Genomic DNA, 21,408 nt, shown 5'->3' on the forward strand with positions numbered 1-21,408 from the left:
GGGATGGGCACTTCGCCGAACTTACTTACACTGACCTTGTCTGGACCGAATGCTCAAGGGGGGCCGAAGATGTGGGCAAACGATGTGGGCAACAGTCCATTGAGTGTGTGAGAGAGTGAGGGGCCAAGGGCAAGCAATGATGGGACTCTAGTGTAGCATCTGAATCGCAAGTGCCTTGTGGTAGTACAGAGATCGATTTTGAGTCCAGGCTAACGGGGTTCAATCCGAACCAGACGACGCGGCGGCGGCGGGCGGATGTGGGCAAAAAAAAGAGGGGTCCAGGGCAAGAGGGACTTGATACGGTAGTTACGGAGAAGATAGAACTAGAATGCTAGAGAGCGAGAGAAAGAGAGGGACAGGCAGGAAAGAGGGTGGTCGAGCGAGACCGACGGCCCAGCTCCGGCCAGGAACGCGGGTTACGCGGGCCACGATGGTGAGACCCCTCCAAAAGCCTGCGTCGCTCGCGCGAGAGTTGTTGCGTTCCTCATGAGAAGTCGTGGCAAGGCAAAAATTTCTCTTACTTGTCTTTCCCTCTGTCTATCTACCTTACGTTGGAAACACAATGGGAGAGACCTCCCACGCGTCATAACTGGGGGGCGGGCGTTTTCTTACACATAACAAGGGAAAAGGGGGCCAACGTGAGCATTCCTCTCGCGTGTGCTGAGGATCAAGAAAAGTAACGAAAATTTTGCTGCGTGAATGTGATTCTGTGTGTGTGGATGGAGTTCTTGAAGCCTCACACAAGACTTCTCTTGCAAGGCCAACGCCAAAAAAAGACAGGTCTCGTTTGACACGCGTTGTGGGAACTCGACAGTGTCTACGAGACTATGAGAAGGGCAATAAAGAGGAGAGGCAGACTGCGGAGCGGCGAAAGCCGCAAAGAGACAGACAGATAGACCTTGTGGAAAGTCAATTCGTTTGAACCGGTAGTCCTGTATCACTTCTTCCCTCCCCTCCTTCTCTAGACTCTCTTGTACGGTCGTGGTGGTGGTGGACTAACGGCCGAAGGTTGCTAGACTGCCCTTTTTCCCCTTGGCTGCCGCCTCTGTTCAAGGGACACGAAACATGGGCCACTAACGTCGGAGGCGCGGATGGGGTTTTGGAATCATGGAATTTGGAACAAGAAGAAGAGGATGCCGGTGGCACCTGGAGACACCTGGAGCTAGGGACTTCAAGGAAGACGGCTTATTGTTGTGTAGCCGACTAAGAGCCGCGGGGGAGACTAATACAAGCGTACGGGTACTGCACAGATATGTTGATGGGACGAATCGAGCTAGACGTACTGACTGGTATTATGGGGATAGTCACGGGCTGAACTGTTGTCGTTGTATGGGAGGAAACATCTTTTGTGCGCTTTGTCCCAGAAATAAGTTGTCAAAATCGGACGATTCGCACTGATGGCGTCGTTGTCGTGATGATGATCGTCGACCGTTGGACCAAGCCCTTTGGCCAAAATCCGATGGGAGCGAGAAACGGTTCCGTGCGGGATTGAACAAAGAGCGGCCATGTGGTAGTGGTGGTGGGAAAGAGTTCGTCCGAATTAAGGTCGTATAAGCTTTAACCTGGATTGAGTGATTGGATTGGATCTGTGTGAGAGGCTGGGCGGGAACGGTGGGTGGACGGGGGGGACAACCTTGACGAGGACAGGGAGCCAAGCACAAGCCGACAACGACGACGCCAGGTACAAGCACGACAAACACGCACGCCTCCAGCTTTCCCGTCATGACTTCGGTGATATTTGATGGAGGAGGGGCAGTGAAGGGATCCCATTCTGGTCCGTCCTATTCACAATGGTTCCTATCTTGGAGTGAGATAGCGAGTGCGGATCGTCCTCTTTCTCCACGTCTGCCTTGCCCGGTGCCATCTTGGCCAGGGCTTTCGCGTCTCCCCCCATGCCCGCTTCCCCACCAGGCCGGGTGATCTGCCAGGTATTTGACAGCAGTACAGGAAGCTCGGGGCCGCTCGTGAGCCGTGATGGCGATCGGTGCGGGATGGGAAATCCGAAAGAGACAGAGGAGAGAGCGAGAAAGAGGTGAGAAGGGGAAATGCGTACGATAACCATGGCATATGGGGGGGAGGAAGCGGGACATGGGCAACCCTGTCCACCTGAGCGACAGTCTCGGGTCCGGCAGCTTGACGTCGATCACGGATGTGGGCGAACTGACTGCAGCTCGACAGGGGGGATGCAGAGAGCCAAAGTGGGTTAATAGTGACAGATTCTCTTTGCTTGGCGATATCCATACGGGATATTCACCATCTAGCATATGCGATGCGGTGCTGGGTTGCGAAGAGAGGGGATTTGCCCATCCTCCATCCTCCCATCATCCACTTCCTCGCCGGCTGCTGGAACTGGCCAGGCACACAGTTCGACGACCGAGAAAAGAGACACACGGACGAGACGGCAGACGCACGGATTCTCGGGTGCCTGAGTTGGACGACTGGGGATTGGGGGCGCGCGCGAGGCTGTTCAGCGGGGATCCCTTTGGACGGCGGCGCGCCAAGTAGCGCGTGTTGTTTAGACGCGAGTGTGTGTGTGTTTTTTTTTTTACTTTGCTAACGCTGGATCAGATGCCGACGACGCTAGCAGTTTCTGATAGTTTGCCTTGCCCTTCCCTTTGGCTGTGGCTGGTCAACATTGGACCAAATGTTTTGAAAGGGTCCTTCTCGTCTGACTCTATTTCGCGTTCTCTGCCCTCTCGAACCAGTCTGTATCAGTCTGGCGTCCGTCCTGTTTCCCGGGCCTAACGTAGGACCGGAGAGGGCGCAAGAAAAAAGCCTCCCAAAGCATCGGAGACTAAGGTTGGCCGACAGGTTATAGCTCGTCCCAGGAATCGGAGGACTTGCAGCAAGCGTGCAGCAGTGCCGGGGACCAGCCCAGACTGAAAGATTGAAGGACGTCTAGACATAGTGGACAGCGGCACAGCCAGCCCCAGGCGGCGAGCCGGCGAGCCACCACAGACGGGAGTTCTAACTTGTTGGTAGGCTAGAGAGGGGTGGCGTAGAGGCGTAGAGCACCTCGCCGGGCCTCTTAGGGCGTGGGCAAGATGAGAATGATGGTCGACATGGGTCCTGGCGGAGAGAAAGAGACATAGCCGTACGGAGTACATACCTAGCAAAAGAGAGAGAGAATATGGTGACGACGAATATGATGATGGAGAGGGGTGTGTGTGTGTGGGTGGGTGTGGATGGTTTACTGATGAGCCGCCCTGCCCTTGTCAAGGATCTTTGGGGGTCTAAACATGGATGGTCAATGGTGTCTGAATCTATCCCCGCTTTACCTTTCAAGCGTGCCTGCGTGCCTTGATCGCAGCCCTTGTTGGTGGCTTTCTGGGAAGGGCTGTCCAGGGTCCTCGTCGTGTTCCCATTGTGTCGAGGCTTTTGAATGGGGGGAGAGAAGACATGGGACTCGTCAACTCAATGAGTGAGGGGAGGGCGTGAGTGAAAGGGTGGATGAGATGAGATGAGATTAGATGACATAAGCACTCTCACACAACATCAAAGGCTTCTCACATGAGCTGGGAACCAATGAGATGAGGGATCAACGGCAGGCATCTCGTCGATGAGTCTTGCTAATTGGCCGATCTGGTTGGCGGAGAAGCGGCAGGCCCATGTTCTGCCCGTTTTTGCCGTGTCCAGGGCCTTCAGGTGTGTGTGTGTGTGTTTCTGCCATTCTCCCACCCATTCGTCAATTCAATCACCCTCCATCCTTCTCTCGCATCTCACTCACACTACCTTGCTCACAGTGAGAGAGTGAGTGAGTGAGAGAGGTAGCAACACCAACACCGAAAGAAACGCTATCAAATCTCACATCGCCCAATATTCAGCCCGTCGTTAACTTACGGTGCGTCCCTGACTCAAGCGACCCGAGTCGGACGATAACTTTCCGTCGCTCCATCATTTTTTCCCGCCTTCTCCCTTTTCAACCTTTTTTCTTGCAAGCTTGCCGTCTATCTCTTGCCAATGGCTTTCTGCCTTGGTGCGCTTCTTTCTCACACAACATTCCGGTCATTCTTACTCGTTTTGGTCCTCTCGCAGTTCTAGTCCCCTCTGGCTTGGAGTCCGTCTCCTTCAGAATCGCTTCATCTTTGCTTTTTGCACATCTCTCATCTGCATCGTCCCTGTTTCAGCGCCTCTTTTCCTCACTCACTCACCCACCACTATTATCCATCATAACAGTGAGAGAGAGTAGTAGGAAAAGAGGTTGAGACCAACTAGCCATGCCGTACCAAGTGAAAATGTGCATGCATACCTTACGTCAGGTAAATCTTCTTCCGCCTCACTGTGCGAGCTCCGTGTCAAGATGGCATGCGGATTTGACCGGGGTCCACAGCGCCGGACTACTAGGTTTTGCTTTTCTTGCCTCTCTCTTCTTCCTTCGCGTCCTGCGGCCTGCTCTTCAGGCCCTTGTCACTTTTCACATTTTCTGCACTGTGTCTCAACTGCATCATACATACTCCATCGTCAGCGAAAGAGAGAGAGAGGAAGAGGAAGAGAGCCGATTATTGCCCAAAGGCAGAAGAGCTTGCATCAGGGGGGCAGAGGGGAGGCCTGTGCCTGATGTCTCACACCACAGCTGGCCAAATTCTCGGCCAGTGAGTGTCGTACGTATCAAGTTATCACTTCTTCCATTCCTTGACAGGCATGTCTCCATTCCCCAAGGTTACACACATTCAAACATAAAGCCAGATGCTGAGAGACATACACGGCAGCCAACTAAGTCTGGGCGTCCCCACTCTCACACACACTCTCTCGCGGCCTCCCGTTCATCCCAGTCTCCCCTTCCCCTCCGCCCAAGGCTACCGGTATCTCACAGACATACGCTTTCTCTGTCCTCTGTTGAACCCCACCACCACCACCACTACCACTGCAGCTGTCTGTCCCGCTCGCCATGGCCTGTTTCTGGCCCGCGGTGTCATGTACCTTTGATAGCTAGCCAGCTAGTAGGAGGAAAACCGGAGACGCGTTCTTGCTCTCACGTCTGACAATGGGGCCCTTCCGGCCTCCCTGCTTCTTTCCGACCTCACCAGTGGAAGTCTACCGGTTGTCTTGCAATGCTCGGACGTCCAAATCTAGAGATGGATACAGAGGACGATAGAGCCATGTCTCCGAACCAAGATTCAAGAGCGTGTGGATTGTAAACCATCCACCCTACCCCCCTTGTCGTCCATCATCCTCACCCTTCACCAACCCGCGATCCTTGAACAAGCAGAAGCGGTTCATGCAGGTACTCTTTCTTCTTCGTCGAATGTGTCCCCCGGTCGGTTCTCCGAGTCTCCAGCTGCCTGGCAGCAGTTCCTCGGCCGTGGTCAACCCTGGTCAAAGTTGACTCGATCACTACGAACCCCCCCAAAGACAAGGGTAATCCACACAAACTGCAACCTAAGATAGAGTAGGATTTTGGTTGTCTGGGCTTGACGAATGGGTAGTTTGATCATGATGTATCCGTATCCCAGCAGCCCCAAACTTGGACTCGGCTGTGTACCCTGCCAGTTGCTCCAGATTTGGACTCTTTGCTTTCTCAACTCAGAACCCATGCAGACAGGCATAGCCCTGAGCCTGTCCTTCTATCTCTCTCTCTGTCTCTCTGTCTCTCGCCTGCCATGCTGGGATCAAGAATCGTAGGCGAACAAGAGAGCAACTGGCTCGAGCTTGTCTTTTGGATCATCAGCTTAAGCCGCCAAGTGTACCGTACCTGGTCCAGCTAATCCATTGATCTAAAACCTATATGTACGTGGGTCTGCGTTCATGGACCGGGCGATCGTCTCATTGTTTCTCAGGGACGACGAAACATACTGGACTGAACTGGACTGGACCCTCTTCTTCCCGCCGCAAGAAACGCTCTTCTGCTCTAGACCCTCACCATCCTCTCGTCCATAGATTGGTGGATCCCGCGAAGGAGATTAGAGCCCTCTCTGTGTGTCTCTGCCCTCCTCTCCTCCCCCACCACCACCACCATCACGTCTTCAAACTCCACGCCCATTCTTCCCACACCTACACCCCCCGGCTGGCTCTTCGCAGCTCTCCCTCCCACGCTCCACTCCACCTCCACTATCACGTACTCAGACCTCGATACATTCCTATCTGGGGCTCTCTGTCTCTCCCAGTTGGTGTATTGATGACACTATTTCCCCATTTTGTGAGAATATACCTGTCCATCACTCTTTAGGGGCGTCATCTTCATCTCCGTCCCCCTCCGTCCCACGATATAATACTGCCTCGACTGCTCGTCTGTGGAACGCTTCCATTATCCCATCATTCTTCATCTTACTTTTAACCGGACAACTCGCTCCCTCTTCAGAAACGAATTCACCCCCTCTCTCGAACAACAGCGAGTAAGCAACAACAATCAATAACATACACACACTCTCACACAATGATGTCGCACTCGCACCTCTGGCAACAGGAGCAGGACCACTCCATTGAGGGAATCATGGAGACCTTTGGTGGCCCCGAGACCAGCTTTAGCTTTGACGGTTCCATGAGCTGCGGGACTACAACACCAAGCTTCTCTGCCGCCTCCTCTGTCTACGACCCCAACGGCCCCTTCACTCCTCGCTCTGGCCGCTCAACACCTCACGATCACAGCCAGTCCAGCATTGACTTCGACGCTTCCTTCTCCTCCCACAGCTCCTTCACCTTCGACCATGCCCCATCACAAGATCACAAGGGTTACTTCCCCAAGCCCGACGAGGTGAAGATCCAGATGCCCATGCAGTATGCTTCAACACATGTCACCCCCTCAAGGAGGCAGAGTGCAGGCTACGGCATGGACCATCTCGACTACAACACAATGCTTCACGTTACCCTCAACTCCCACTGCATGCCCGGCATGTCCTCGCCTCACCCTCACCAGCAGCAACACCAGCACCAACAACATCACCACCACCATGCTGAGCAATACTCTCTTCACCCGGAGTTGAGCTCATCACCCTTCGTGATGCCGACTCCCCACCGCGGCCTCCCGAGCTCCACACCCAGCAACGCTCACATCTGGTCCTGCAGCAGCGAGAGCCCCATCATGATGTTCGGCAATGAGGCTACGCCCTCAACGTCGCCTCTTCAGGCCATGCACGGCGGCAACAGCAGCGCCGTCAAGCGCGAGACCACAGACTCCCCTATCCCCCGCCTCACTCCCCCCTCAGCGGCCGCATACCACCACCGCCAGGACCCCAGGCGCAAGCTCTTCGCCGAGGTCCAGCGCAAGACTCTCGCACTCCAGAAGAACCAGAACGATATGGAGGCACTGCGGCAACTGAGGTCCATCCAGGTCAACCAGGATGGCTCCGTCCTCGAGTGCGGCTCAATGAAGGTCCGTCACGTGGCGCCTAGACGGGAGCGTTGCACATATCCCGACTGCACCAAGACTTTCAAGAGAAAGGAGCATCTCAAGCGACACTTCAAGGCGTAAGTATCTACCTCATCGCTCAAACTCACAATTACAACGCCACTAACACATGTTTTAGAACCCACGAAAAGGAGGTTGAGCTCTACACGTGCCCTGCAACAAATTGCAACCACGTGTTCAAGGAGCGCCGCGACAACTTTGTCTCCCATCTCCTTCTTCACAAGCAGGGCAAGAGCAGCAGGACGCCGTACAACGAAAAGGCCGCCAAGCTCTACGACGAGATGTGCCTGCAGAGCAAGAGCCGCAAGCGCGTCAAGACGGGCACCAGCTCAAGCCCCAGCAGTAGCGGCAGCAACAAGAACTGAGAGAGAGAGAAACATCAAAGTTTCTTACTCTATCTCTGCTGCTTTGCTGCTGGAGTGAGACACTTCGAACCGGGGTGTTACGGGACGTTTCCTGGGGGCCACTGGGAACTCGAGAGCCACTCCGGCCGAGAAAGAGGGGCAGCAAGAAACGCCAAGTCGGGATTTCCCAAGGGGATAGGCTGCTTCTCTTCATTTCCAAGACAATTCCCAGGATCCCCAATGAGGATGCGAACGCCACTTCTCTGCATGTTGCTCATCCTTGCAACATTGCTGCAACAAACACAAATCTTTTTTGCCTTTCCAACCTGTAATAATTCTGTTGCACGAAAAATTACCTTTTTTCTTAGGCGTATATTTGGCAAACCGTCTGGGTGTATTTTGTCACTTTGTGTTATTTCTACGTTACTTGTTTCTCTACTGTATGGGTCAAACTGGGGAGGATGTTTTTGCTTATCAGAGAGAGACGCTTGGAATTCCCATCGGAGGTTGTCAACACATTCCACCAACCGTCCCTGCGCAACGACTTTACATGCATTTTTACGATTGCCGCGGAGAAATATCAACCCACACACACACACACTACAACCTACACACAAAAAACTCACAAGATTTACATATATTCTTAACGATTGAAAAGACGTTCAAAAACGAAGTCGTATGAGTACCAATCAAAAACATTGGCGGGAGTGGGAGAAAGAGGGGAAGGAGGATACCAAAAGGGAAGATCCTGTCTCTGGCGCGAAAACTAGGAGTAGGGGATACCGGGAAGGAGGCCAACTTTGTCTTACTTTTGGGGGTTCAAACGGCGAAAAATGGGGACACGGGAGGGGAGGAGTGGTCGGTCTATTACTCTGTACTGAATAACTACCCTATTCTACTGGGTTTGCGAGGATACGAAAGAGATTACCATTGTTTCTACGATTTAGATTGTCACTACTAAGAAATGTGAGAGAAAACAAGGTTCGAAGATCAAAAGATGAAAGAAACCCGATATTTTCCCCTAGTACGGGTCTTTGATCACCACATCCAGGCACTTAACAGTCTACCTTACGTACTGATGATACGAAGAAAGCTGAAGTCCGAGAGCAGAGCGACGCAGGATAGGTGGCATCCGAACTTCTATCACATCTCGTCTGCATGGCGTAGACTTGACATGTTAAGTTGTCGGGGAATCTCATCCTTCAGCTACGTCTTTGCATCTCCCAAAAAAGTAAATCAGTCTAGACTCAATGGAGACGATTTTGCCCGTCAGAATCTTGGTACTGCTTTGATGTATGCATACCTACTGCAGGTGATATCTGATATTTTGGCTCGATACTACCCGATCTCGTAGGATCATCTTGGCCTTGTGGGAGACCGTAGTAGTGGTCAACGCGTAACTATTGTAACAGCGTTGCAATCATCAATCTGACAACGGACAGCCTTCAGCTGAGGTCCCCTCTCGTCCCATTCTCGTCTCGGTAGGTGAACTTGACGATCACCGCCCGGATCACTCAGATTCCCCACTTCCAAACGCGTATGTGGTCAAGGTGGAACCGTGGACGGGTGATGGAATAGACAGGGCCAGGGGGTCAAGATCAAGGCACGGCCAGAGCGAAGGTATGCTTGTCTCGGATTTTGGCGTCGTTCCTCTTCCTCTCCCTCTCTTTCCTGCTGCAAGAGTCGAGACTACAAGGCACCACCGCTTTTTTTTCTTGCTCCATCCGCCAAGGAAGAACATCTAAGAGAACTAGGTAGGGGTTAGGGTTCATGATGGGGACGAACGTGCTTGATAGCCTCTCTTATGATCTTATCCCATGCTCTAGTTCAGGACCAGGGCTCAGACGAAAACTCTCCTTCTGCCTCTTTTTGCCCATTCAGGCTCTCGTAAGTGTGCCCCATCATGACCTGGGCTCGTGGACGATCCGGGACGCGAGTCGAGAGCCGGGAGCGAGCGGGGAGAAGAGGGGCAAACGGTGCGGTTCAGGCCGTCAGGGTTTTGGGGAAACGTTCATTGTGGGCTAGATAGAGAGAGAGACTACGGATACTGGTCTATGGCTTAGTTCATCGGCGTGTGCGGTTAGTTCAACCGTAGTTGCGTTTTTCAAAAAATGCCCCCATTCTTACAGGTAAGCTTCCGTCATCAGGATTACGTCCCGCGCGAATCGGGATGATTGACGGGATCACGAAATAGGGTTGGTGGGAAAGCAGGGGCAAAAGAGGTTTTACGAAAAGAGGTATCCATAGCAGAAAGTTGGGACCTGGTGGTACAATAGTTGCTCTGGAATCTAGGGGGCCTCTTGATAGGTAGGTTCGACAGGGCGACGAAGGTTACGAACCGATGCGAATGATGGAATGGGCAGGGGTAAGATGATCAGAGGCAGGGGAGGGGAGACCAATCGACCAGGGGCGAAGGGGAGAGAGGAGGAGGAACTTGGGAGGAGGAGACAGCAAGCCTGGCAGGGTCAAAAGCCGATGCCCGATGGGCAGAAAAAAGGCGGGAGTCGGTCATTTTGAGCAGGGCCACCCCGGACGAAAGAGAACTAGTAGCCTAGCAAGCCTGGGTTTGCCCTGTAGGTAGCAACCAGAGTGCCTGGACGACGCGACATTTGACAGGTGACTCCGAAATGCAACAGAAGACGAAGAGAAATCTCCGTCTGGCCTCTTTTGTTTCGAAACGGGTGCTTAATCGTGGGAGCCTCATGGTTGGTCGGGAAGGGCGGCGTGCTGTGTGACTATTCCCATGTGGTAAACCCTTTCTTTCCTACATGATGGGGTTCGCTTTGATTGGCGAAGAAAGAAAGACGAGCCGAAGCCGTTTGCATGAAAATGAAAGACAGCAGCAGGAGCAGCAGCAGCAGCAGCAGCAGCAAATTCGGATCAGGACCACAGGGCCTTCTGCTGTGCAAAAGGCGGAGAGCAAGTGAGTAGCAGGGCAGCAGGGGAAGACCACAACTCAATCTCAGAGAGTGAGACGAGACTGAACACTGCTTCTCTCGGTATTACGGGCGCAAAGCGTGTTTGATTAAGCAGTGCTGCAGTTGAACCACACATACACACACCATACTCCATACACACACGCACTGACGGAGCACTCCACCCCGGAAATGCCTAGACCTTGGTGACCTTGTCTGAACGGCCGTTCCGGTGCAATAACTGGTCAAGAGATGAGATGAGTCGAGGTTCGGGCTGATGGATGGGCAGCTGGGGTTCCCAGGTCCAGAGGTTGGCAGGTTGGTAGGGTGGTAGCGTGTCTAGGCAGCCCAGTCAGGCTGGCCTGAGCGTCGGCATTCGGAGCCTGCGGCGACCCTGTCAAACCGTCGATCTTGACCATATTCTCGGGATATGGGCAGGGGAGGGGGTTCGTCGCTCAGCGCTGTCGACGTCGTCGTCGTTACACAGGCACACAGGAAACCCTGCCAGGAGAGGTCTGACGCTGGTGCTGCTGGTGCTACTACTGGTGCTGTCGCACGGGATGGGATGGCAGCGTTCCACTGAAGATGCAAAAATGTCCGCTGTCGGTGGGCAAGCTGCAGGCAGGCCAGCATGCAGGAGTCCAGGACAATGATAGGTAGGACAGCGGGAATTTGTCAGGACAAGATGCATGTGTCCCCTGTGCCCCCTCTGGCCCTCTGCTCACCCCTGGTGCCCTGGAAGCACAAGGAAATCCCAAGAGGGCGCGGCGTTCGCAGGGGGGCAGCATGCAGCCCATCGAATTCGGGTAGCCGCTGCATCTGGTGTGCTGCAGCACCTCATCGTGTAGAGACATGGGCAGTGGGACCTTGTGTAACCAAGGCAAGGTACCAGGAGTTGTAGAGCGAAAGGCAGAAGGCTGCTGTTGCGACTTCGGGGAGTGCGACGTTCGTACGAGATAAGAAGCGGCCAGTTGTCCATGTGCCGAGGTAACGTTCTCAAAACAAGGCCAAATCCTTCTGAGGCATCTTTTCGTCGTTTCTCTTAGCGTATGCCGTCCGGTGGAAGTTGAATGCGTGAGGGTGGGACGGGTGGACGGACCGACGCTTGACAAGCAAGATGCGGCAGAGAAGAGGATCGTTCGTGGTCGTTAGAATATGCCTCAATCCATTGGAGTTTCCGGTTAGGTTCGTTTAGTCTATGAGTCAGTGATTGAGTCTATCGCAGGCATTCGCGCTGCATTACGCGGACAGAGGTACTTTGGAGAGCTTGGAGCTGAGTGGCTAGGATGTGTGCCTTGGTTTATGTTAAAGAGGTTGACTAGCCGCACAGAGATGAGAATAACAAACCATGATGCGTCAGATGATGTCGTGACGGGTGGTTGTCTGGTCAGAAGGAGGATGGTTTTCTCATTCGGGGGCTGTTGAATGGATGAGCTTAGGTGTGTGGTCATTGGTGTGGTGGACCTACGGAGCTGCGTCCGTAGTTCTTCTGATGGGGTCACCAAAGCGCAAGGGAAAACCTACGGTTGCTCTGAACTTTCCCTTGGTGTGGGAAGCCGTTAGGTGCGCCGTGCGACGATGCGGGGGCAGCGCCGGCTGTCGGCCGGGTCTCGACCTCTTGGGACCATCGGATGCGGGGGTACAGACGGAGCGGGATTGGCTGGAAGCTTACGAGCCACGGAGTGGAGACTCCGACGCAATTGGCTGTGTGGGGCACCAGGCCGGGGCGCAGCTCCGGAGACTTAGCGCCGAAGGTGGCTTGCAAGCTTGGAAGGACCCTGGCCGTTGTCATTTTTTTCTGGTCGGACCCGCCTACCGCTCACGGCTCCGCATTGCGTGAGCTATCAGACGGACTCGGCTCGCGTAGACTAGGACTATCGAAGTCAATGTTAGCTTCGGGATATGTCGTCTTGCGAGGTTAGCTGAGAGGATACTCTGGCGTGAGTTTGCGGCACTCCTGTCCATTGCCAATGCCGGCTTTGCCGCGTTAGCCACGGGAAGAAGACGCCGGACACGCCGGGGGCTCCCGAGGTACGTATCTCATGACCGCTTAGGTAATTCGGGACCATCCAGCTTCCAGCGGAGAAGTCTCTACATTAGGTAAGCACACGCTACGGTCACGGGTCCTCACTTTCGCCCGGTTGACGACGGCATTCTTTTCCGAACCCCGCGAATTCCTGTCTTCGGATTTCCCACACCTCTTGGCCCTGCGGTGTACGGATTACGGATATTACCTTCCAGTCGTACAGACAAACCCTTGGTCATCTGCGATACGTGCGGTACGGACAAACAGTGTTGGCATGCATGCATGCATAGCCACAGCCTCGAGTTGCTGCTGACGTCAACCAACACCACCCGACCGATCGCCCAGAACAAGGCAAGCCAGGCGAAGGAGGCAGACACGGCAGAGCAAGCAGATCACTGAATGTGAGGCGACAGAAACAATCGGGGCAATCTTACACGCCCAGTCCCAGCCTCCCAGCAATGATTGCCCGACAATCGTCACACGCAGTGAACAATCACCACGACAGCACCGCTCCCATGCCCTACCACTGTCGCCAGGCGCTCCCATGTCACCCACGTGTCTACCCCGTCTGAAAGCTCGTCTTTGCTTCGGGACGCTTGCGGCTTGTCGTTGAACTTCATCAAAACAAATTTGCTGAAGGTCATCCTCAACGATTTCCAACCGGCGTGGCTTCGACTTCATTCCTGCATTCGCCCCCTGCTTCTCAGCATCCAGCATCGCTGCATCGCCTCTCGAGCACAACCCCCGACAGCCCGCCCTCAAAGAATTGTCGATATCCCGCTGGGCCGCAATCTGGCCCGCGCGTCATTGTTCACTGGAACGGAATCCGCATCATTCTCATGTCTGGCGACGACCATCTCACGACTCTCACGCCACTTTCTTTTTTCCAGCCTCGGTCTCGTGGATGCCACATTCGCACTTTTCCATATCGCGACTAGCTGCACATGCCGTCCGTAATGCAAGCTTCACATCGACCATCGACTGTTTGATCGGCCGCTGTAACGTATCGCCCGTTCATCTTGTTCCAGCAAGATTGTCTAGCAGTAAACGCACCCACGTTTGCTTCTCTGCATCGGCGGCTGTTTCGGCCTGGGCTGGCCCCCAAACCAGTAGAGAGAGGCAGCAAGCTGTTTCATTGTCTGCTACATACCCCATGATCCTGGCATGAGAGTCCCAAGTGGTCTCAATTAGAAGGCGTGAACAAAGCCACCAACACCATCATGGCCACGCTGCCATCATATCAGGATGCCGTCAGTAAACTCGACTGGCTTGAGTTGGTGGCACCATACGTCGCAGACAAGGACTTTACTAGTCTTTGTTCTGTGAATAAACGTTTCTACGCCGTCTTCGCGCCCCGCCTTTGGAACGACCCATTAGTCGCCGTTCGACGGTTGGGACTGGATCCAAGTGACGGTATGTTTGTCTTAACCTACACCCGTTTTGAACTAAGGAATACCATTTGCTGACGTTGTTGCTACTATCTCGGTGGGGTGTTAAAGACCTTGAATGGTACCTAACATTTATCTTCGACCGCATGCAGCGCTTGCGGCCGAAGACCCTGGCCCTGATCATGACGCTTGACTTTCGCGAGTTTGCAAAAGACACTGCCCACTTCTCGTCCGACAGTAGCAGCAGGACAATACCTCACACTCTGCGTCAACTCTCCAAGACATTGCCGAACCTCAGATGTATCCTCTTAGACGGGCATGCCGAGGCGGACCCCGCCTTCTTGACTACCATCCTGGCGTCCGAAGCAAACACGACACCACCAGATTCTCGGCAAGGCCTGTTGGTTCTTAGTGTCGCTTATTGTCAAAATCAACTCCCCAACGGCTTCTATGCATCGGACAAGCTCCAGCAGCTGGTCCTTCTAGACGTTTCCGGATTGCCAGGTTCCCTGCAGCCTCTGATTGCTGCAGCTCACGGACGACGCAACCTACGCAGATTAAAGGTCCTAAAGGTGAGACGTCGGGAGATCAACGACTCCATGGCTTTGATGCTCTTCCAGGCTTTCAAGAGCTCGCTCTGGAGTCTGGATATCAGCGAAAACAGAATCACAGACGGTGTTCTCGACCAATTTGCTGCACTTTGCTTCAATAGTCCATCTTTGAGGTCTCAGTCTCGATTCATGACTGAGGGCAAACTTGTCTTTGACGGTCAAGGAAACGACACATTTGGGCCATTCATGTTCATCCAGGAATCCGACTCGAGCGCAACCTTTAGCGATGCCGAGCGGCACTTCGTGGATGCTCCCATTTACTCAGCTGCTACAGGTCGCGATTTACAAGAAGATGAAGCAGTGCGAGCCAATGGCAGAACTCCGTTGAGGCGAGACAGTGTGGACTACGTTAAGGCCGCAACTGCGGGAGACATGGATCATCCGGTGCCTGACTGGTCAGACGTGCCGTACCTCGACATCTGCTCTGCACCCGCCGGGATCACCCATCTGCACATCTCAGACACTCAAATCACTTCTTCAGGTGTGGAGAGACTGCTGCGTAGCTCGCAAGGCCAGCTGGAAGACCTCTCCTGCGATGCTCCGTTCTTTCTACCAATCCAAGGATCTGCTTTGAAGCAGCAGCATCTCCTCCCATGGCCCAAGAACGTCACTCTGCGCGGCGCTCTGGGCTGCGCGCACGTCTTTAGGCCCGTATTCTCGTCCAATCTGCGGGTGCTGAGGATTCACCATTCGTTTGTGACGCAGATTCCGACACTTGAGACTGATGGGCTGTCAACCATGGCACGACTCTGGCTAGCCGAGACAGTGGTTATGGAACGATCTCAGATGGCCTTCCCACAGACATTCGAACCGGACATGAACCCCCGGCTGACGTCTCTGACTCTGACCAAGATCCCACGTCGCTCCAACGGGCCGTTGATAGACAAGCTTGTGCATTTTCTCACGCTGGTTGGTCTCCAGGAACGTGCGATCCGAAAGACTGCCTCTCAATCGTCATCGCGACGTAGTCCAGTACTCCTGCATGGCCTGCGTCATCTTCGTCTAGAGTTTGAAGCCGATCCCATTGAGGATCCAGCCGGATTTTCAGCCGCAGACGACTTGGATGCGGAAGAGCTCTTGAATATGGGCGAGGGTGAGGGCTTCAGCTTCTTCGGCGACGAGCGCCGGCCCCAGCTACGGCCTGAAGCCACAAGGAAAAAGCAAGCAACAGCGGGGGACGAAGTCGCTACGCACCACACTCAGCCCGCCACAGTCCGTCTGAGCGCATTCCCCTACAGCGATATCCAGGGCGTGTCTATACCCTACCGTGATACATGGGGCGGGAGTCAATTCGACCGGACAATCTGGGTTGGCGACGGCATGCTGGGCTCAAACCGCCATGCTGTTAACGAGTATATGAAACTTGTGACGAACCCGCTGCTTAGAAGCAGAGTAGGACCAGCCACCCCAGCGCACGTAAAAGCTGGCGTACCGGAAGGGGTTCTCATATTCCACGCGGCTTGGGACGCCATTGTCATGCCACCAGAGTTGAAACCTCCCAGAGCGGCAGAGCTTCATGGTATGCGGGACGTCCTAGAGGCCATCAAGGCGTTTCGTATCGAGACAAGAGCAGCATACGAGGCTGCGAAGAAGGCTGCCGTTGAAGGCGTGGCAGAACTTGGCACAACCACCGGGCCACGGCACTGTTTCTGGTCGGGAAGGCTTGAGGTCTCTGCGCAGCAGAGCATGGCACACTATCGAGCGCCTGGTTATTGGCGATGAGAAAAAACAAAACTAATTTCCTTTCGGTCACAAGTTTTCTCTTTCCCAACGAGTTTCTAGTGTTCCGTCCTACTCTTGTGTGAAGGCGCAACTTTTGGTCATTTGTGATATATACTTGTTTTGAAATAAGTATGGACAGTGAAGCGAAATGTGGTCCTCAAGACAGCTTTCTTTTTGGCCCTCCCATATGCCACATGTCTGTCTCAGTTTCCAGTGGGCCTCCTCCCCCAATTCAACGTCACATGACTTTGCTCAGACACCCAATCAGAAGCCTCTCTCTCAAGAAAGAGAAGCAGTGTAAGCAGTCGTAGTAAACTTAGCATTCGACCCGACAAACGGCTCAGTACCGGCGCCGATGCTCTGGAGGATCTGGGAGGAAGGTAGGCCCTGGCTGTTGATGAGGTAGGTCGCGAACGCCTTGAGGTCACCACTGAAGCTCTGGACGTTGCTGGGCGCGACGAAGCTGAAGACCGTCATCTGGCCGTTGACGCCCTTGTAGAGGTTCCAGGTGCGGCCGGCGACGGTCGGGGTGGCGATGGCGCTGCCGGTGGCGGAGATGGGGCCGGCGCCGCCGAGGGAGCCGAGCCAGATCATGATTTCGTATTGGGCGGAGCCGGTTGCCGTGGAGGAGGTGAAGAGGTCGTAGGCTACGTTTGCTACGAGGCCTGTGCCGGAGTAGCTTTGGGGGTGTTAGTGGTCATCATCCTCGATGGTTTTTGTGTGTAGATAACGTCTTTGGTCTTTTCTCTTGGACAAGGAGTACACAGTGACGGAGTAACAAGACATACCTCCAGTTCCAGGTCGAGGGGATGCTGCTGATCGCGCTCAGGGCCTTCTTGCTGACGTTGACGACGGCGTTGGCGTACGATTTGACGTTGTACTGCCCGCCGGACCAGGACCAGGTCGTGGACCACTGCAGGTTGCTGCCGGAGAGGCCGGTGAGGGTGGTGCACTGGCTTCCGGTGCCCGAGGACATGCCCCAGAGGTTGTTGTAGACGGTGTAGGTGCCCGTGACGGCCGAGTCCCACTGGCCGCAGTAGGTTGTCGCGCGCTTCTCGACGGTCGTCGGCGTCGGGCTGGCGAGCGCCAGGGGGAGGAGCGCGAGGATGGCGGAGAACTTCATGGTGGATGGGCAGAGACGGAGAGAAAGCTCGTTGTGATTATTGGATAAGGAACTGGCTGGAAGCTCCCGAGATGTGGTACCGGGGAAGGATGGTCAAGTTTTATATGTCCTGCTTTTCGGGGTATCTGTAAATGGTTATATGTTGAACTTGACTTTCTTGGTCCCGGACTGCATCTTTCTGCCATTCATCTATTCTTGCGCGGGGTCCCTGGCATTGACAAGCAGCCTCCCGCCAGAATCACAGTCCATTTGGGAACAATCTATGTATCCGCACGAATCGTCACCAATGCCGAACCCGTTTCGTGGGCCTACCTTCCGCAATTGCCTCGGAAGGGTATGCTAGTATGATCACGAGAGTCTTCATCCCCTGAAGTTGGCACGGGCGAGTTACCAATTGGGACGATGATCATATCCGCTCTCGATATAAACTCTCCAGAACTGTAGGACGGACAGTGAGCTAGGCCCAGGGTGACGGCTCTTCATTGGCGGCTCCCATCGAGGTGTTGTCAATACCCCGGGCGAGATCCATTCAGTTCGGGAGTTTTGGGAACCACGAATCAGGGCAATCCGGCTATTGGTGACGTGGGGAAGGAAGAACCGGGGCCGTGGATGAGATGATGTCCAAAGGTTAAAGTTTCTTGGGACGTTTACGCAAAACTTCATGGCTGAGTTGATTATCTGATTAACTGTCATAAGGACCTGGAATCAGGATCAATTTCCTGTTTCTGAGGTATTCTGAAATGTTCGCGGAAGCCCGTCACTTATCCAGAACTATTTCGGCATCTCGTTCTTCTACAAACTACAAAGCGTAACTGCACAGCAGTTCTATTCATTATTACCGGCGTCACTTGGCGCCACAGCTACCCCGGCATGGCTTTCAACGCACGGGATTCGAGGATATAATCTCCCCTGGCACTCGTGGAAAGCAGCATGGACTGCCGGCGGAAAATGCGGGGTTAGAGTGCCGTAACCTGTGCTGCTGCGCCGGGTGGTCCCCGCGATGTAACCGAGAAGAGTCGACTACCTAGGTGGAGATGGGAAGCTGGGGCAAGGCGGGATCTGGTAGCCGCGATTGGCGGGATTCGATCGGGCGTTAATTTACTGGAAACGCACCGGAGGCTTTTCGTTGCGTGCGAGATGCGAGGGTTCTGTTCTTCTTCTCACGCTTGCGTGCGAAATGCTGCTTTTCTTCTGTTGGGGAGATTGAGTGTGAACTTTTGGTTCACAACTTTCACTCTTGATGCTACGGACGTACACGGCTGGCTTTGTGGAGGCACGGAGTTTAGAGATTAATCTCGGTGTACCCTCATTCCAAATCTCTCGACGTTTTAATCTAGTTCAGCGTTGGTAACGATAACGGGCTCGCTTGATCGGCGCCTATGCGATCTCGCTTCTGCATGGCTTCGAGACCTGTCATTTCAACGTGCATTTCGTACGTGCGCACCCGATCTGATTTCCCAGACTCTTCTTGGCTGGCGTTGGCTCTGAGTGAATACGTGATTACCTAGAATCTGATCCAGCCTCGGAGACTGTTTAACTCCATCGTTTTGCATTACTAGAGGATTACCGCAGTATATATAGACGCTACCCTACCCTAGAATTCTGTACTATTTAACCTTAACCTTTTTTATAAGTTACCTATCTTTTCCTCTATTTTACCCTCTCCCTTATTAAAGGATCGCTAAAATCATAGTTTTAATAACTTATTAATAAACTAATATTATTATTTAAAAATAAATAACTTATTTTTATATATAAATACTAAGAGTTTTATTATTATAAAAATAATAATAAATATATTTAAGTACTTAAGAGAGCTTTTTAATAGATTTTTAATATTATTTAAAATAATTATCCTCGAGTTATAAAAAGAAACTAAGATATTATATTAATATAGCCTTATTAATTTTATTAATATTAATAATACTTTTTTTAATATAGGATATATTAATAATATTTTATAACTATATTATTATATTTTATAAATTATATTTAATATTAATAAGGATTTTAGTATTATTTATTAGGTTTTTTATTAAAATCGTTATTATAGGGTTAGTTTAGTTATTAATATTTTAATAAGTATTTTAACTTAATTTAAAGGCTTTTATAACTCTTAATTAGAGGTTTTTAAAGGATTTATAATTAGACTTTTTATTTATTATAAATAAAGCTATTATAATTAAAACTATAGTACTATTTACGGACCTTAATAATAAATAGTTAATAATATAATTATTTTTTTTATAATAAGCTTAAAAAAGTATTTTAATTTAAATACTAAGTAAATATTATATTATTTTATTAAAACTATATTCTTATACTTATGACTTAGAAAGAATTAACTTTCTTCGATAATAAGGTACTCAGATCTAGCCTCGGAAGGAAATTGCTCTGGTCCCTGGATCCTACGATGCCTGTTCCCTGACAGACCATCTGGCGGCCCTGACCCTACATTCGCTTATCTGAACTGAGCTGTATATCGAGACATGACGCGCAGGTTGGAAGCATAGTTCTGCAATCTGTTAGGCCTCCCTTTTCTTCACGTGAAATTCAATAGTATGCAGATTCATTTGCCAATGAGGTGCTCGTTCGCGTCATTGTTATGATTTATTAGTGAAGATGATGTAGTCAGCGTGGTCGAGTCATAGTAGCGCCCTCATGCAACTGGCCATTGAATGGTTGAAAGATTGCTAGCACGAGTGTCTCACTGAAGGAGCTTTCAATGAGTCTGCTGGCTACTCCGTAAAGTTCAAGTTCAACGTGGGACTCTCCCAATCTGAATTCAGTCATATTGCAGCTAGTATTGATATGAGGGCACAAAAGCAAACGCGGAGAGGCCCGACCTCATGGTGGCGTTGTTGGAATCTAGCTGTGTCTAGCTCACAGCCTCATGACCTGGGTAGGAAGGGCTACCTAGGCGAGCTCAAGAACCGCTCGTGGCTTTCGTGCGAGGAAAGACCAAGAACGACTGCTTGCAGGACGAGATGTGATAGTGGCTCGGAGAAACTCTCACCCACAGTTGTCGATACTTGGTTTTTCTGTGCGCTTGTTGAACGCCTTCCTACTAGGCTCGGCCAGCAAGCCATCTGGGGACGTGAATTGGTTCTGCACTTGGAATATTTGGTTTTTCTTCGTATCTGCAGAGCGAGCCTCGCGTGGAGAGCGCTGAACCGCACTACTTTGACGGCATATGAGATGTGAGGAAGAAAGGTTGGACTACCACACCTACCAAAGAGAGGGGACGGTGCGATTTGCCTGCGCCACTTGGCATACGCCATCGATTATCTGTATGTACCTGTCCAAGTAAGAAAGCGCCTCGTTCTAGCCTCGGAGACAGGACGCGTCTGGCTCAGACAAGAGACTGGGGGACCTCTCGGAGGTCAAGGTAGTGTGATCTTCGGCGCTGCTATCCCACGAATCTGGGAAGATCTCCTTCGACCCTGTTATGTCTTGGTTGTCTACCTGGCCTTTCCTTGTTTTGTAGCCGCGGGCGTGCGTCGTGCCTGAGCCGGTGGAGACGCGTCGCGATGGTGGTGATGTTTGGGTAGGATGGTGAGAGGGGTGGTGCACTGTTTAACTCCATCGTTTTGCATTACTAGAGGATTGCCGCAGTACATGTAGACGCTACCCTGCCCTCGAATTCCGCACTGTTCAACCTCAACCCTTTTCACAAGTCTCCCATCCTTTCCTCCATTCCACCCTCTCCCTCGTCAAGGGATCGCCAGAATCGCAGTTTCGACAGCTTGTTGGTAGGCTGGTGTTACTGTCTGGAGGTAGGCAACCCACTCTTGTGCGTGGGCGCCGGGAGTCTTGCCATCGCGGAGATGGCGGTGGATGTGCCGGAGCACTCGAGAGAGCTTTCTGATGGACTTCCAATGCTGTCTAAGGCGATTATCCTCGAGCTGTAGGAGGAAGCCGAGGCGCCATATCG

General features: G+C 52.5%; 4 protein-coding genes across 4 annotated transcripts; 3 read left to right on the plus strand and 1 right to left on the minus strand.

Annotated features, from left to right (window-relative positions):
- Positions 1–6,373: 6,373 nt before the first annotated feature.
- Positions 6,374–7,710, plus strand: CTAM01_10316 (uncharacterized protein; the record flags this gene model as incomplete). Its single annotated transcript, XM_060526331.1, has 2 exons — positions 6,374–7,404; positions 7,464–7,710. The coding sequence occupies 2 exons, from the start codon at positions 6,374–6,376 to the stop codon at positions 7,708–7,710; spliced, it is 1,278 nt and encodes a 425-aa protein (XP_060379104.1).
- A 4,323-nt stretch (positions 7,711–12,033) lies between these two features.
- On the plus strand, positions 12,034–12,444 carry CTAM01_10317 (uncharacterized protein; the record flags this gene model as incomplete). The annotated part of the gene is made up of 1 exon (XM_060526332.1): positions 12,034–12,444. One exon carries the CDS (start codon positions 12,034–12,036, stop codon positions 12,442–12,444), a length of 411 nt encoding a protein of 136 aa, XP_060379105.1.
- A 1,406-nt stretch (positions 12,445–13,850) lies between these two features.
- On the plus strand, positions 13,851–16,351 carry CTAM01_10318 (uncharacterized protein; the record flags this gene model as incomplete). Its single annotated transcript, XM_060526333.1, has 2 exons — positions 13,851–14,043; positions 14,130–16,351. The coding sequence occupies 2 exons, from the start codon at positions 13,851–13,853 to the stop codon at positions 16,349–16,351; spliced, it is 2,415 nt and encodes an 804-aa protein (XP_060379106.1).
- Positions 16,352–16,630: 279 nt separating this feature from the next.
- Positions 16,631–17,474, minus strand: CTAM01_10319 (glycosyl hydrolase family 12; the record flags this gene model as incomplete). Its single annotated transcript, XM_060526334.1, has 2 exons — positions 16,631–17,030; positions 17,140–17,474. 2 exons carry the CDS (start codon positions 17,472–17,474, stop codon positions 16,631–16,633), a joined length of 735 nt encoding a protein of 244 aa, XP_060379107.1.
- Positions 17,475–21,408: the final 3,934 nt, after the last annotated feature.

The sequence above is a fragment of the Colletotrichum tamarilloi genome, assembly GCF_030869305.1.
Source record: "Colletotrichum tamarilloi strain Tom-12 chromosome Unknown Scaffold_46.1, whole genome shotgun sequence".
Lineage (NCBI taxonomy): Eukaryota > Fungi > Ascomycota > Sordariomycetes > Glomerellales > Glomerellaceae > Colletotrichum > Colletotrichum tamarilloi.